This window comes from Galleria mellonella, unplaced genomic scaffold (assembly GCF_026898425.1).
Source record: "Galleria mellonella isolate WM207_F2 unplaced genomic scaffold, CSIRO_AGI_GalMel_v1 utg65, whole genome shotgun sequence".
In the NCBI taxonomy this organism is placed as follows: Eukaryota; Metazoa; Arthropoda; class Insecta; order Lepidoptera; family Pyralidae; genus Galleria; species Galleria mellonella.
In genome coordinates this window covers 11,058,220-11,076,887 of record NW_026442138.1, presented here as the reverse complement: position 1 = coordinate 11,076,887, position 18,668 = coordinate 11,058,220, and the positions used below count along the sequence as shown (strand labels likewise).

At 33.9% G+C, this 18,668-nt stretch overlaps 1 protein-coding gene across 4 annotated transcripts in view; it reads right to left on the bottom strand.

Moving 5' to 3' along the window:
- The window catches only part of LOC113510955 (serine/threonine-protein phosphatase 2A 56 kDa regulatory subunit gamma isoform-like), a 71,807-nt gene that overhangs the window by 14,545 nt on the left and 38,594 nt on the right, over window positions 1–18,668 (bottom strand). For 3 of the 4 annotated variants that reach the window (XM_052900588.1, XM_052900589.1, XM_052900587.1), the window contains 3 exons: window positions 12,807–13,006; window positions 5,435–5,638; window positions 2,011–2,141 (listed from right to left, as the gene is read on the bottom strand). In XM_052900588.1, coding sequence (XP_052756548.1) covers window positions 2,011–2,141; window positions 5,435–5,638; window positions 12,807–13,006 — 535 coding nt within the window. Of the gene's footprint in view, window positions 1–2,010; window positions 2,142–5,434; window positions 5,639–12,806; window positions 13,007–16,181; window positions 16,688–18,668 lie in introns of those variants that run through there. The other variant, XM_052900590.1, reaches the window with a different exon arrangement.

The window sequence follows — 18,668 nt, the reverse complement described above, 5'->3', positions numbered from 1 at the left end:
ATCCAACACATTTATTTTCCTTCAAGAATATTCGAGAACAATAATAAATTGTAAATTGATGTATCTATAATTTATTAACGACGCAGTTGACGCGAGTACACGGAAACAATACACTCAAGAAAACTAACAATATTAGTTATTTTAGTAAATGATTATTTTCAACTAGCGTACCCACCAGGCTTCGCACGAATAGAATTTTCGAAAATCAATCAAATCACATATAATAAAAAAAGTTTCAACCAATTCAACCGATCGGTTATTTTATAGCATTTTATATGTGATTCTTTAGATTGATATATAACTTTTTTATTTATAAACCGATTGAAATAAAACAACCACTAAATAAACATTAACTGGAGTAAACCGCAACGTATTAGTGAAAACCGCATTCAAATCAATTAAGCCGTTTCTGGGATTAGTTGGATGGGCTAACTGGCCTGTTTTCATTCTCATCTATCACCCTTCACTGGTGCTCCGCCAGCGTATCCCGTTAACGCAGGCGGGGTTACCATACCATTTTCACCCATAAAAAAAAACGACCGTATTGTGCCCCAACTAAAATAATGCATTCATCAAAAAAGACATCCCGTCACCCGTATCCATTAGCGAGGACGGGATGCCTAAACAAAGCACCATTAACACCCAAAAAAACACATTCTAGTTTTTTCAATAAGCCATCTATCCAAAGTATACTTACTTACCTAAAACTGTAAACTTCGTGTAACAGACTTATATACTATTAAGTCTCGTATCTTGAAAATGGCTGAACTTATTTGATAAATTTAATTGAAATGTTTGTTTATAGTCCGATTAAATTTTTAGGGAGGAAAATGTAAGTATTTGGACAGGACAACATCTATCGAATGGAATAAAGGGGATTGTTAGTAATGATTAGCGTGCCCCATTGCTAGCAATATACCCTGTTAGATCGATATTATCGCGGTTCCCTCTGGAAACCATCGCGATTTATATCAATAAATCACGATATAAAAAATGTATCAACATTCGTTACGATGGGCTGACTGACCTGCCTTTTCATTCTCACCTATCATCAATTACTGGTGCCCCGCCAGGGTAAACCAACAGAGGAGTTACCATTCCATTATAATCCATAAAAAAAAACATATGCTTCTGAGTAGCTCATAAGGGATTATTGTGGTAAACATATACATACATACATTTTGCACTACTGCTGCCCACTCAATACTACCTATGCCACTGTATTAGGTTGACTGAAAGAAATCTCTTTTAGAGAGAAATTCTCCTTTGCTTCCATTACTACCAAATATTATTACAGTATATTTTACTGCAATATTAGTGTTATGCTCTTTTTATGGCAAAGCAATAAGCTGAGTTGTGGCCATTTTGTGTTACTGTGGCACATGCATGAAGGGAAAAATTGTTACTTATTTTATGCATTTTGCTTTTTTTTTATTTTTTGTACATGTATTTTTTTATCTTTTTTCATTGTGCATCGATTTATTTATTTATTTAACTCTTTATTGCACCATAAATAAAAATATACAATGACAAGTGAATAATTCAAGTGAAATACAGTAATATAAATATAGACTGAAATATACACATAAAGGTCTGTTGTTGTTTGTGTGCTGTAAGTAATGCAAATAAATTCTTTATCTATCTTTTTTTTTTATACAACTTAGAATGTCAAACAAGCTGACGGTCCACCTGATGGAAAGTGGTAACCGTCGCCTATAGACATGAGCAGTACCATGGATATAACAGAGTATACTGTTTCGCCCATGATACCCCCATGCGTTGCCATTCCTGAGGACTCTGGTGTTATTCCTTTGTACCCAGTAAATTCACGCCATATCCCACCCTTCAAACCGAAACACAGCCATGCAAACACAACTGCTTCACGGTTGAAACACGAATGGGACAGAGGTATCTTTCTATCAATGAAGAATATAATAACATATTTATTATTTTTATTATTCAAAACCATCTAAATAATGTGTAAAGTCTACAAACACGTGTGCCACTCACCTATAGAACACGTTATTGATCTGTTTCCGTATATAGGCGCGCAGTACTAAGAACTTTCCATATATCCTGTGGAGTGTGGTTTTCAAGAAGTCACGCTCCCGTGGGTCCTCCGAGTCGAATAACTCTAGTAACTGAAATAGGAATAACACGTTATGTTATTATCCAATAATAATAATAAGTTTATTTCAAAATAAATGTTAGAAACATTTTAAATATAGGTGAAACCCTGCTCCCTAAATAGGTAAATCCTGCACTTTAGGATAAGCAGTGCTCTTACCTATACGGCATAATGACACAAAATATTTATAAAAAAGAAACAGTAAAACTTAAGGTACTAATACAATAATAATTTAATTTGTCCAAATAATATTTTGTAAGTGAATCTTGACTGTCTAATTTGTGAGTGTATGGAACGGATAAGTTATTCTAAAAATTTTTTTTATACAACATAGAATGGCAAACAAGCTGACGGCCCACCTGATGTAAAGTGGTAATCGTCGCATGAGCAGTACCATGGACATAACAGAGTATACTGTTTCGCCCATGATTTCCACCATGCGTTGCCATTCCTGAGGACTCAGGTGTTATTCCTCTGTAACCTAACATAACCTAAAATACTACTAATAATAAATTAGTTCAGTTTCATCATATGTCTTACTTAATAGCCAATCATTAACAATTCTTTTGCATATATATATTTAATTTTTGAATATTTGAATTTTCATAAAATATTTGAACTTTGTATAGATTCTTTTGTTAAATTTATTCAGCTTAATAACAGCATGGCATTTTATAATGTAACCATATTATCATGTATTTTAAGTAGATATAAATGTATGCTTTGTTGGTTGTCCTTAAATATATATATATCCCATCTATACACTTTTTCAATAGTATTATAATAATCTTTAAACATCATTAAAGCCTAATTGCGGTTGCCAACTCGTAAGGCAAGTGTGGTAACTACTAACTAACCCCCCATAGGGGGAGATGATAATGATAGTAATTCGACTCATATACCTATTTTAAGAACGACATAAAGTTGGACAATATGTCCATCTTTTAATATACATTTTCATCAAATATAAATATAAACCTACAGACACACGCATACACACACGCACACATACTCGCACACACACACATAAACACGCGCGCGCGCGCGCTCACACACACGCACGCACACACACAAAAATTCCAGATTGAATTATAATTAATTATCTCTTCCTATAAATTATATTCATTACATTGAATTCACTTATTATATTACAAGTACTAAGTAAGTAACCCTGCGGAGTGAGGCCCTGGTGACCTGTAATACAGGTATTCTTATACCTATCTCAGGCACCAGTCTCTCACAATTATATTTATAATTTGATTACTTTAATATAAGCATGTCTCATTGTATCTCACTGCGATGAATTGTGAAGAGAAAATAAATTCTATTTATTATTATTGTTATTATAAAAATTTTAAAATTAAATTATTGTAATTTTTGTTTTCAATATTTACACGCTTGACCTAAGTAGATTTTGTAAGGTACTTTTAATCGAATAAGATCAAATGTTTTATATCCAAAATCATTGCAAATTAAATTATTATTATTATATCATCTTTTGATATGAATTTATGACTAAATCTCCGATGATGGAAAATATCGTTAACATATTTGGAATCCTAATGGAGCGTATCTAATGAGCTCTTACATATTTCAGGATGTACGTACAAGGTACGGTCGGATATGTTACGTATATTTCAAGGTATTGATTATCTAAAAATATGAGACTAGATTCTGTACAAAAAGAATTGTGGGAACATTTAAGAAAATTTGATATGAAAGATCTTAATAACAGCAATTGAAACTAAAATAAATAAACATACATTTTCTGTAAAAATTGTTTTATGATCATTTTTCCGCCTACAATGTATAGAGGAACTCACGAGTGGGGGAAAGGGATTATTAGTAATGGGGTTTAACAGCTATATTACACGCAATATACCCTATGAAGTCGACCTCCACACGGTTCCCCCTGGAAACCATCGTTTATTAATTTTTACAGAATTCACGATGGGCTAATTGGTCTGTTTTCATCCACACCTATAATTACTCACTGGTGCGCCGCCAACGTATAGATACCGATAGCGCAGGCAGGGTTACTATTTCATTTCCATTCATAAAAAAATAAATATATGCGAGTAGATGCCGAAGTGGTACCAATTGTACTCATGCCTAACGATATAATAATAATGTATTCCAAGTGGTATAAATCAAAGCATTAATGGGTCATAATTCGTTGATTACCATTGTGTAGTTTTTCTTTTTTTTTTGATGGGTAAAAATGGTATGCCTGCGCTAACGGGATACGCTGGTGGAACACCAGTAAAGGGTGATAGATAAGAATAAAAACAGGCCAGTTACCCCATCATGATGAATTCATCAGAAATTAATCATGATAGTTTCTAGAGGAACCGCGAGAAGGTCGACCTGGTTGGGTATATTGCTAGCAATGGAATTCTCAGTCTCCATTACTAACAAACTCTTTCCTTCGTGGGATGGTTTGTCATTATAATAAGAAACCAAGAACACCCGAGTTTTAGAAGCCGGCAACTGGTGTATTAATGTGGCACTTTATATTAATTTGTTCGGGTGAAGTGAACCCTTTTAATTGATAGTTCCATCGATCAGGTCCTATATACACTTACGAATTCCTCTTCATTACTGATATCGATTATGACACTAAATTAGTTAGTTCATATTAATTAATGTATAGAAAGTGTCTGTCTGTTTTATCAGACACTCATAGGGTTCCGATCATACCTATACGTCTAGACTACATTGATATATATCTAGGTTATAGAGATAAAATTGAAGCACTTGTATCATATTAAAATTTTTAATGTATCATTGATATAAAAAAATCAAGATTCACAATGCAATACAAAAGATACGCTTAAAACTATTCCGAATTTAAAATAATAGTTCTAATAGGTCGTCGTGAATAGAGTCGAATGAATACAGCAAATAAGAAACGTACATATCTAGACATTATATTTTTACACAATTTGTAAGATCATTTTGGCCAATTTCAGCACATTCGACTGTAGTTCGAAATGTAGCCGAATCTTTAGAAACAACTGCAATGTTTAGAATACCATCATTTGTAATGAGGATGTTCTCCATCTCATCCATCATTTATTGTTGACCACAGTTCTCTCATATTATATATCACAACAAAGTGCGTTTCCACACCCCTTGAATCTATCGATTTCCCGCCACGATTTAAAACTATACACACTTTTTGTAAATGTAACAGTTTTAGTGTTTGATTAAATTTATTTTTAGAGCTGTTAATCTCCGATTGAGTGGGTATCTAGCTATTTTTATATATTAATGTTTATGATTTATGTTACCTTAGCATCTCACCTGTAATACAAATTTTTGGTCAATATACTTCTTAGCGATATTTGGTTGGAAGTCTGGCGACTCTAACAGCCGGAGGAACAGCTCGTAGACTAGCTGCAGGTGAGGCCAGGCCGCTTCGAGCGTGGGCTCGTCCTCCTCAGGGTCGAACTCAGCGCCGTTCGGGTTGGAAGATGGTGGTAACGTCCGGAATAGATTTATCGCGAACTGGAGACAAAAGATTCAATATAAATGAACTAGTTGTATCTCGCAGTTCCGCCCGTGTGAATTAGTACATAAAATATGTGTTATGTTAACATTTAATCTACCTGTGAACCAAATTCCATTCATATCTGTTTAGCAGTTTCTGCGTGAAAGAGTAACAAACATCCATCCATGCATCATTGCAAACATTCATATTTATAATGTTAATAGGATTAAACTAGTAGTTTATATATTTTTTTTTCTAGTATCAGCAATAACCGGGAGTATTCGTTATTGTGTGTAACTGACTTTTACCCGCGACTTCACCTGCGTGACCAGGATATGTTCACTAGCCGAGATATAAATGTACGTCTATGTTCTTCTGTATTCCATCCCATATAATACGTGTGCACCAAATTTCATAGCGATTAAGCCGTTAAGGTGCTAAAAGGTAGCAAACAAACATATATTCACATGTATAATATTAGCAAGAATTTATACTAAGACCAGTCCATCTATGTATTTTACGCAAAGAATTTTATTATATATTCTTTATTGCACTAAAACATACAGTAACAACAATAACTTAATAACAATGTTAGCAAATTTTAAGAGTGATTAAATATAATATACTTTTATTTGGCTTGTTTAGTAAGTACAGACATAAAAAATTGGTCTGTATAAAAACTTCAATAAAATTCGACCTTTATACATATTTATTTTACGAACAGATTTGAAGTTTCCGAAATACATAATATTTGTTCAACACACACTGTAACAGGATATAAAAAAAATTACAAATTAATATAATAATACATCGACAGCTACACGATTTTTAAATCTCGTCGATTGGATTGTTTGAAAGCTAGGATTACTCACTCACTCGTCCCCCCTTCACTATTGTTAAGCTAATGTGCATACAGGATACAGAGCTCACAGGAATACGTAAGCAATTATATACTCCGACCTACGTGGTTATCGCTCAGTCAGTAAGCGCGTAAGTACGAGGTATTACTATTACTTTATCTTTGGCAACACATGAGAAAAACAATGGGTTATTTATGTCTAGACAGACGTCAAGAGACATGGTGTGTCAAATTGTTTATTACTCCCAGTTGTAGATATAAAAAAATATATAGAAACACCTCAATAAATACGAATATTAATACACTAGAAAAAATCTTAAAAGGACTGTATTTTTTCGAGTATTTTATAATGCAATATTTTCATCAATTTCTTTTAAAATGGCATTAACTTTATTAACTGTAAGAATAAATTTTCTACGAGATTTTTATATAATTTTGTAAGTATTATTTTCGTAAAACAAATCTGATATACCTAATTAACGAATAAACACTGTAATAGTTAAATAATAACGCTGTTTACCACTATAAAATGTATATGCTTTTATGAAATATCATCGATATAAATGACCTATTGTTATACGTAGTAAGATCTCAAGTCACAACAATTAGTAAATAATAAGCGTTATAAATGACCTACAATAAGGAAAATGAACGCTACGTTAGTCGATATCTTGTAATGGCTCTCGTTCTAGTAATAGTCGAGATAATATAATTATAATATTTATTTTTTCTGTCTCGTTTAGAAATTTTGTCTGTTTGTTCCGGTATTACGCAAAAACTACTGTATCAAATTGGATATCACAGTCGTGGTTTCGAAGTTTTAACTTAACGTGATGAATGTCTTATCCTGATACGCCATTTAAAAGCAGCTCCATTGGTTTGCCTACTTCTAAAATCCATACATACAAAGTAGAGGCAAAATGCTATTTAATTATATATGGTAAATTGACATCTGGGGAGATTCCTAGCACATAAAATTATTCCTTGACAGAGTTATGTGAATTTAATGTATACAAATTATGATGAGGAAAGAAATTAGAAGAACTCAACTAATCGTCAACAATAGTATATTTTTAGTAACCCTATCAGATCGACTTCCAAAGGGACCCACCACCCTTAGAAACCATCGTGGTCAATTCTTGATAAATTTGATACAATCTAATTTTAACCTCATCTTACATCTACATTAGTATACACTGTACTCTAATAGCTCAGGTTATTCCATTTGCATCCATCATTATTTATATTGGATTCCATAAAAAAAATTGTGGCAAAACCAGTTGTTTTGATTTAAAAACTAAACTACTAAACTGATTTTAATAAAACTTATATAAAATCTGTAAATATATCCTTTCAGATGAAAAAAGAATTTTTCAAATAGGTTAACAACTGCTGGAGTTATGAGGTAACAAAAAACAAAAGGACCGAATTGAGAACCTTCTTTTTGAAGTCGGTTAACTGGCACTCGCTAGTGTATATCGATAGCGCAGGCGAGGTTAACATTCTATTTCATCCACTAAATCTTTTATCATTGCTACTTTCAAGCTTCTACGTAAGTACTCATTTTTTATAGATATCCAATTTCGGCAGCCCACACAAATACTTAAACCACAAAAAAAAAACAGCTACAAAAGTATCGAAATGATAATACTCGAATAATAGGTCACATTAATGTCATGTGATAATGTATTGGAATCGATATAATGGCGTGAACTCGTGTTATTTGAGGCGCAAATTAATTAGACAGTAGCTTTTATTTTCGCTGCTTAAAATATTGTACATTATTGTAAGATTTTGTACAAAGGTCGTTTACATAGATATTTCTGTCCCATCCATGTTTCTCCCAACATTAAACATGCATGGGTAAGTTTGGATTTTTTTAATGGATGATAATGAACTGGTAACTCTACTTGCGGTATCGGTATATACTGGCGGGGCATTAGTGAGAGATGATAGGTGAGGATGAAAGCAGGTCAGTTGGACCATCGCGATGAATTTGACAATAATTAATCACGATGGTATCCAGGGGGATCGGCGAGGAGGTCGACCTGAGAAAATATATTGCTAGCAATGGGAATTAATGTTTCCATTATTAACAAGCTGTCTCTCTCCAAAAGGTGTGTGCAGTTTGAAGGGTGAAGTGAATATGGCAGTGAAATGACATGATACAGAAGCATAGCACTATAGTAATTAGGAAAGACAATGCATGATAGAGTAGCATGGGCATTATACACATAATGCACTGTGCATAATATTTATAATTATCGATAATGGTCACCACTTGTCATCAGGTAAACCATAAACTTGTTTGCCTTTCCAAGCGTCATAAAAAAATGTTTTAGTGCCTTAGCGGCTTAACTAATTAATATGGAACTTGGTATACACTATATAAGATGAAGAAGTACATAGGCTACTTTTTATCCTAGTCAGTGAACTTATTCCAGTCAATATTCTTCATTGTATTTATTATTATAAACTGTTTCATGCCAGGGATGAGTCCTGGCATGAAACAGTTTATGATACAGTTTGTGATACGGGTTCTTCGGATACCCAGTTCAGACACCAGTTCTCTACAACTTTTATGTATCTATGGTATTAATTTTAAGTGTTTCATTGTACTCAAAAAAGTTGTACTCAAAAGAGATAAATAAATAAACATTAATTACTAGGACGAAGACACGAGTAAAAGCTAGTTACAGGAAGTTACAATGTCAAGTTTTAAAACATTCCTGGCAATATAAACCACTTAAAAGGGTAAAAAGAACTTTTGTATAAAAAACGTCATTATTTTTTTATCGTAAAATCGTGCCATGGAAACCAATTAAATAAATAAACAAATGTTTAATGACTGTAACCAAAATAAGATCTGGGAACAATACCAAGCTTAAAAATCATTATCAAATTGTGAGAGGGAAATATACCTAATATATCGAATGTAAGCAAGTTATATACTCGTTTGTAACGAGTAATTTAAAAAAAATTGATTAATTCAAATGAACTAGGGAATACCGCGTAAGTAATGATTCACCGATTTAATATAAGAATAAAAAAAAAAACAATCATCGCATGCTTTGAGGCTATTAAATATGGTTCCTCGTGAAGTTGGAGTAAAAGGGGGATTATAGGAGGGTAAACCTATACATCGGTTTGGCTTACCATCTCATTTGATTATGTATTCGGGAGCTTATTGATTTTTTTTTATTTAATGTAAGCAATTTCATATGCTTAATGCGAGATTTTGTACAATTAAATGTATAGTCTATTCTGATAGATAAAACATAACCAATTTCTATTACAATTGTCACGAAAACTAATTATTTTCTTTCTTCTTCTTTCTTAAACACACCCCACACGTACATAATTAAAGATTGTGACCCACAAAAAAAAAAACCGATTTCAATTGTGACAAAACCATTTTTTTTTTTATAAATAAATTAAACTATTCAATCGATTTTATAAAATTTCTAGAGGACCACAATCAGTAAGTATATGCTTATAGAAAAAAAAAAACAAATTGGCTTAGAACTGATGGAGTTATGAGGTAACAAACACAAAAAAATACAATCGAATTGAGAACCTCTTTCTTTTTGAAGTCGGTTGACAAATAAATTGTAGTAACAAATCGCAACATACAAAACAACTAATTTATTTATAACTACTATTGGGCATATGCAAACTGTCTTACGAGTATAATAGGATCAGTAAAATTATTCGATTGTCATTAATTTCTATTGAAAAAGAATATAACTGGTGATCGCTCGATTTCATTCGCGACTTACCTACTGGTTACATTTGCAAAATCAATCAAATTAATATGCGCAGTTTAATGCGTTGGAACGAAGTTTTCACCAACTTTCAATTTAGTCATATTGATCATATAACTAACTGTGCCTGCGTATTTACATAATATTTTTTGCTGGAACCAAAACAATATGACCTACAAGATTTTACTCCCGATTTCTTTCCTATTTTTACAAGATTTGTTGACTGACTGGAATAAAAAGCAGTCTATGCCCTTCATTATAACAAATACTATGTATATAATAAATTTAATGACGATTGGTCGAGTCATTAAGGTGGCAAGAGGTAATAAATAAACTAACTTTCATATAATATATAGTAACATTATATATAGTAACATTATCATAGTACGGATACGAGACCCGCCCCAGCTAATTCTACATATAGAGGGAGGGGGGGAGGTTGTTAATAATGGAGACTAAGTGCCCCATTACTAGCAATACGAGTATACCAAACCAGATCGGCCTCCATCTGGAAACCATCGTGTTAAATTTCAAGTGTATTCATCATGATGAGCTAACTGACCTGTCTTTTTATCCTCACCTATCATCACTCACTGGTTATACCGTTAGCATAGGCGGGGTTCTACTACTATTTCATCATCACCCATTAAAAAAAAACATATAAACCATCGGTAAACATATCTGGTTCTCTAGACAAGTGGCAAACGAATTCATCAATGAAATCGACATCGATAAAATGTAAAGAGAATGAGCTAGCAACGTCGGATGATTCATTCCAACTGACGGACTCGCTAGTGATGTCGATTCTACACACAAATAAATAAAAATAAATATATATAAATACAGAATAACTAATATACATATACTGTCAATTGTATTGTAAAATCTTTTTGTACTTGCACAGTAAGAGATTTGGTATTGGTGTGGGAGTTGTGGATAGAGTTGAGGAGAATTATCATATCAATCGTTAACTGTCCACTGGTGAACATAGGGTTCTCCTATATATCGGGTCCAGTAGAAAATAATCCTTCTTGTTATCTAAATGCCAAACTTGACAATAATTGGTTCAGTTTGACGTTCTCTCGACGCGACTCGTTAAGACGTCAGAAGGCACTTTAACATTTATTAAACAAGTAAGTATATCAAAATATCTTTAGAACAAGTTAACAGTATTTCAAATGAAATACTACAATATCACGTATTATTTTGGTTTTTCAACTAAGTTTCTATTTCTAATTTAACTCTTTAAAGAATGAAATAAATGGAGTTAAAAACTTAATTATTTTCTACAAGAGAATATGGGCGAGAGTTAATACAAAAGTTTGGTACATTTTCTCAAATTACACTTTTTATACAACTTGGAATGACAAACAAGCTGTCTGTCCACTTCATGGAAAGTTTTTATAATTTATGGAATATATTGAAGTAGGTTTTATATGTTCATATTAATTTATGGAGTTGCTAGAGGATACATTTTGTTTGTTACTCTCTATCTAATGTTAAATAAGATAAAGTAGTTAAATAATATATAGTGATCTTTATTTAAATAGATAATTTACTGCTTTTAGTTATTACGCTGTATAGGTCTTATCCCTTTTTAATTACAATATTATATTATATGATTACATAAATTACTAGATTTTTGACATTAGACTTCGTACATGCGGAATTTCAGAACTAAAAAATACAATGAAGTATACACTACACATCTAGAAAGCGTATCACGATAAAACATACACCAATTTTTAAGTTAGACATTTAAGAATACAACTGTGAAAACCGCATCCATTTTCGTACAGTAATTTTTGCATGATACCGGAAGAAATATACAGACAGACAGACAGACAAAATTTCTAAAAAATACTGCCTCATCCTCTCTTACTCTTAAGTAAGACTTCTCATGTCAATATTTCTTAATATATCCCATATACAGAGATATTGTCTCTCGACAATGCACTCGATATTTTTTTTCTCTTTATTTAGGTCAACAAACAGTAGACACAATAATATATATATATATATATACATACATATGTATCTAAATATCAATAATTTTAGTGCCACCAACGACGTTGGCCACTTATTACTAAACAACATATGCAAAATGGTTATGTGCAACTACCTGTACAAAATCAAACATATACACATACATGAATGACAGATATTTAAAGAGTACCAGTGATCCAGTCAAAATCAAAGAACTTCCAAATTGGTGTTATAATATTTTAAAAATTGAAATATAGCAATAAAAATAAAATAATAAATAAGTAAATACAACATCAACAACAAAATATCATTCCTCCATCTCAAGTAGACCACCGATAAGTCTCGCGAATGACCATTACGCTCCGAAATAATATCAACGGAGTTGAAATTTTAGTTATAAGCGTTAACAATGCGATTAATGGGCGAGCGTTTACCCGCGTTTATGCGACAGTGTGAGAGTAATATGTTAGAATACATTTTTTTAAAACAGATCTGGAGGATCAGAGTTCTAATACTAACATGAGTAACCGTCCACCTTGCCCATTAGCTAATATAATGGTAAAAACAACTCCTCACCATATTCACAGCCTCTGGGTATATGGCCTCTGTGATGACGCCGCGCTGTGACGTCACATACTCCACCATCTCCAGGAGGGCGGCACGTTTCACTTCCTTCCATTTGAGGTCTGACAACGGTTCATCGGCGAAATCGAACAGTAGGCAGCACTGCCGTAACTTCTGAACGAAGAGCTGCTCTCTCTCAGCGGCTGGCGCATCTGAGAAAAAAATACCATCGTCATCATCACTCATAGCCTTTTTTTTTAGTGGGAGCGAATGGAATGATTATCTGAAAAAAGAATGAGCATCATCCCTTTATCATCATCTTGGTTGATTATACGGATGATAATGCAAAAAATTTGTTCGTCTTACGATGCACAATATATTTTGCGGCTTGCTTTAGCTGGCAATTATAAACAGGTTATAATCGCATGACATATTTTTCCTTCTACTTTCATCTTTTCTCTTCTATAACGAGGAATTTTTATTCTATATGTGATAGAATTAGAGCGAAGAGAAAATGGCTCTATTTACATTAGATTACGTATTTTTATTTTTTAATTTATTCAACGTCATTGAAAATCGAGTATTCTTTTTTTAAATTTATTCAAACACAGAACAAATACAATTGTTAATGATTCTATACAAATACGGATAGTTGTGTTAGGTAACCAGTCAAGCATGAAGCAACCACAGGTGTCAGGCCGTACGCGCGGTGTAATTTTATACATTGGACAAATTGAAAAAATAATTAAAGTCTTTTGTATAAGTAATCTCAATAAAACACAACAATAGAACGAATATCTAAGACGTAGTATTGTTTTTTTTTTATATACAACTTAGAATGGCAAACAAGCTGACGGCCTACCTGATGGAAAGTGGTAACCGTCGCCTACAGACATGAACAGTACCATGGACATAACAGAGTATACTGTTTCGCCCATGATACCCCCCATGCGTTGCCATTCCTGAGGACTCAGGTGTTATTCCTCTGTATCCTGTAAATTCACGCCATATTCCACCCTTCAAATCGAAACACAGTCATGCAAACACAACTGCTTCACGGTAGAAACACGAATGGGACAGAGATACCCAAGCAATCGACTTTTGTACAAAGTCTCCCTCTGGTAATATATTCCCTCTCTCACTCTTATACTTTTTTTTATTCTATAAAATACATACTTATTTAAGAAAAATCAAGCTGATACAGTAAGTATTATCTATTATTTTCATCTTCGTGTATATCTTATATATGTGTAAGTATAATTGTTATACATATATATTTATTTATGTATGTAAGTTTATATATGTATGTTAATCAATTATTACTAGTACCGCAATCGAGTATTCTCATACATGCCTAAGGTAGACTGGGAGAGAATGTTTTTAGCATTAAGTCTGCCTTGTACACGTACATACGTGAATAAATAAATAAATAAATATATTTATTGTAATCTACTGAAATGGTGTTTCAGACCGCATATACACAAAATCACATTTTTAACACAATTCTTCATCTAAATTCTTATTTTAAAATCACATTTTTTTTTTCTACAATACGAGTAGTATAAATTATACGAAGAAAATAGAATGTAGTTTTTTTTTTTTTACACGACGCAATATACGTAATTTGCTGCCAAAAACATGACACGTGATACGTCTGTGTGGAAAAAATTGATAGATATAGATCAATTCCTCGAACGGAAATTGGTTTTGAAGATATTTGCAAGATTTGATTCAACTATTATTAAACGTGAAGTTAAATTAGCACTTGTAAAGGGATGTTTGAGGTACAGGTTTGAGGGAGCCATGGTTCGATTGGTTACGGATTAATCGTACTTGGATGTTGGTTACTGAATCGCACTTGAACAGCCGAACGGATTTCAAAGAAATTTGGTACAAAGAAGAACCTTATCCTGGATTAACACGGGATACTTTTTAACTCAACTCATGCGAGCAAAGCCGCGAATTATGTATATTTAGGTAATACATATACGGGGTTAAATAGATAGAGAATAGCATTGTTTTATTATGCAGGTAAAGTATATGCAGATTACTTTTTTATAGTCTCCTTCTGGTTCCTTTATTGTGTAATAGAAGGATTAGTTCTCTTTACTGCTAATTTTAAGATGAACAGACACTTTCGTAATAAGCAGCTTCTATATAGCCTAATTGTTTCATAATCAATAATCATAGTTTAAAGAAGTTTTCAACAAACTTCAAAAATAAATCCAATTCGGTTGCATTTTTTTGTTTATATCATAACACCGTCAGTTCTAAACCGATAGGGAAAATTATTTTTTCATCTGAATAAATATACTTACAGATTATTCCCATACAAATTTTATTAAAATCTGTTCAGCAGTTTAGTTTTTAGATCAAAATAACACATTTTGTCACAACTGCAGTCGAGTTTTTTTGTGGAACACAATCTTTAATTATATTCATTACTCTGTGTTAAAATTTAATTATGTAAACGTTATAAGTATTTTTTTTGTACCAATTGAGTATTCTATAGATTCTGTATAGCAATTTTTTTTATAATTTCAGACTAAATCTTAAGTAAAACTTTAGCGATCTGTAATGGTTAAACATAAATAAATGAGTCCTAAAGACACCCACATGGAGAATTAAAAATATTCGCAAAACCACATTCTTGTATGAATGCTGATGGCACATGGCGAATAAAAAACAAATCTGCCTCACAACTCAGTCTAAACAATGTCCGCAAAAATAGACAGCAGCCCACGCACACTGATTATAAACAATCATATTTAAATGTATTCGATAAAGTGCCGGTAACCTTTTCAAAGTTGAGTTACCCTTCTTTATACGTTGTAAACGTCATTTGATTGCATGTATAATGCTAGTGGAAATACTGCAGAATGCGGGGACGTCAATCTATTTTCCATAGCATACAGAGCAGGGCCGTCCACTGACCGCCCATGGGTCGATATATTTCAGCGGCGTTTTCGCCATTTAGCTATCCTATGTAGGTATACACATATCTGTATACTAAAACTAATTTGTTTTACAGCGGGAGGCATTGTTCGATTTTGGCGGTTGCGAGCATCTCAAGGTTGCTAATTACAAAGTGTGGGCGGTATCAGCAAGTCTGTTGCTATTACAGCGTGTCGCTTTTACAATCGATGACGTTATGTGCGATAACAACTGGAAATCGCCATTACACGAAGTGATGAGCTAACGGATTGCGATCGTATTACGATTTATCGATGTTCAAAATAACCGCGGACATTTGGACCGTATCGAAAAAAGTCAATCAACAAGAACTGTTTGTAAACAGACCTTGGTCTTTTAAACTGAAACCTCTGACTTGTTCAAGTGTATGATTGGTGTGAACAGTGTTGTAGGATCCTATCATCGCTGACGAACCTTTCAGTAGCGGCAGTTGCACCATCAAACTTTCTTTATCTGTGTTGGGAATCAGCGTAGGGCGCTCGGGCGAGACGGCGGCGGCGGCAGCGGCGGGGGGCGGTGGGCTGCGCGCGTCCGGCGGCGACGGCGCCTTCTGCGGTGGACCCTGGCCCTCCATGCCGGTGCCGGCAAACAGCGCGAAGCGAAACGCGCGCGCTACGTCAGATACACTTTCGGAGCGCTTGGTGACCGCTTGATTAGCGACGAGATCGAGGCCCGAGTGGAACGAGGGAGACTTGGGTATACCGAGCGGCGAGACGGCACGACGCGGTTTGCTCTCAGCGGCGGCGAACATCGCGCGAGAGGGCGCGCGCGCGGCCGGCCCGGCGTGGACCATCGCAGGCGGCGGCCGGCAGCGGCATCCGAGCGGGAGCCCGGCAGCGCCGGGACCGGTGCGAGCTGCGGGGGCGGCCGGACTGCCACGCGCCGGTCTCGGCGGTGACTCGTCGCAGTGCGCGCGCACGCTTTGCCGTCGCCGCCACCGCCTCTCGCCCTGCCCCGCGCACCACCCAACCACCGCTCTATACAACCTCCGTTAGGGTTACCACGTCATAGACTCGTTCGCTATTTACATAACTTTATGTAGTATAACATAACAAATCGTAGAAATAAAGCTGACGTTACTGTCTTGGACAGTTATATTTACAAGTCTCATTTTCCAATATTTAGCTATCTTACAATTTTTAAACGATTTCAAAAAGAATGTTTTAGTCTTTATACATTTGTAATTATTTTTGTGTACAGTGTAAATATACTGAAACTCAATATTTGCACTAATTGTTGATCGATTTTGATAATTATTTTGCAAATATTACGCCATATTTTCGTGTTACTCCTTTGTCAGTTAGATTCCCCCTCAAGATTTAAACATCAAAAATATATCTTTTTATTTATTTACTCTTTATTGCACTACTTAAAGAATAATACAAAGTATTTTTAGTATTTATTACAAAAAAAGAGAGGAATGACCCTATTATCATTAGGATTTACTGTATCCAGCTGTATGTACGTAGACAAACCTGTACAAAATAAACATGTTTACGTTGCCGTTAAGGCTTATAAATTAACGTGAACAATAACATGATTGTGGTCGAATTTCGACTGTAATAAATACGCATCAACCCTAAACATATTGCTACTGTTTCATAATTCGAGAGGTCGGGGGTCGCTATCGCGTCACTCCATAACGAACGGTAAACAAGGCGTACAGTGAGATAAGCAAATATTATGAAACGGTTACCGCAAATAAACAATGATCAGCTGATTTAAACACATCATGTTGGAATTTGTAAAAATAGCGTGTCGTAATGTTAATGATTTTTTGAAGTCAGAAAAAAGGTTTCCAGATCGCAGATTCCCCACCAAATTATCGATGATCGACTTGCGACAACTTTACTCGGACAGGAGCATATGAGACAGTCGGTTTGGGTGCGGCTAGGGACGCCTTTGCGCCACCCCAAAACCGCGAACATGATATATATACAAAATAAATCGATTGTAAGATTATCACTTGACAAATTGATAATCGATTAAAGAAAATCAAAATTGAATGAAAAATTTTGGTCGTCAACTACAAGGTGAAATGTAAATGTATTAAAAATAGCTGTAATTTGACCATATATATGACTAATAGAGTATAGCATTGGTATAGTGACTAATACTAGTGATCCAATGTGGTTTCGCTCGGGTCGCATACAAGTTTCGAAAATAATTATAACCTACGTTACTAGCTAATAATGTATCTTCTATAGATGAAAGAGTTTATAAAATCAGTTGAATAGTTTTTGTGTTCATCTGTTACAAACAGTCACTCTTTAATTAGTAAAGAATATACAGATATACATACATACATACATATCTGTCACGCCTGTCTCCCATTAGGGTAGGCTGAAACAATGGAACGCCAAAAGCTTTGATTCAAACTAATATATATATATATATATATATATATATATATATATATATATATATATATATATATATATATATATATATATATATACAAGCACACACATACATATGTGTGTGTGTGTTTGTGTAATTTATGTATGTGTATTAGATTACTAATTATTTAGCTATTAATTATAGTTTAATATATATATCATATTATTTATGCACTATATGGCATACTCGTATGTTACGCTTTACATACAAACCCTATAGATAATTTCTCCAATCAGATTTTCAAGAATGACTGGAAGAAATCTCTTTCAAGGGACAAATCCGCCTGAGTACCTAGTCATTTTCTCTATAACTTGATATCTATATTTAATGTGAATGTACAATAAAGCTTATACAAACTTCATAAAAGTAATAAACGCTCATACATAAACGTTCCGACAATGTGGAGTCGACCCGACCCCGACCTAGACAGAACTATTTCTTAGAACTGAAAAGGCAGACACATGGGGCACGCGGAGTCGCACGAAGTTTATTTGGGTGGAC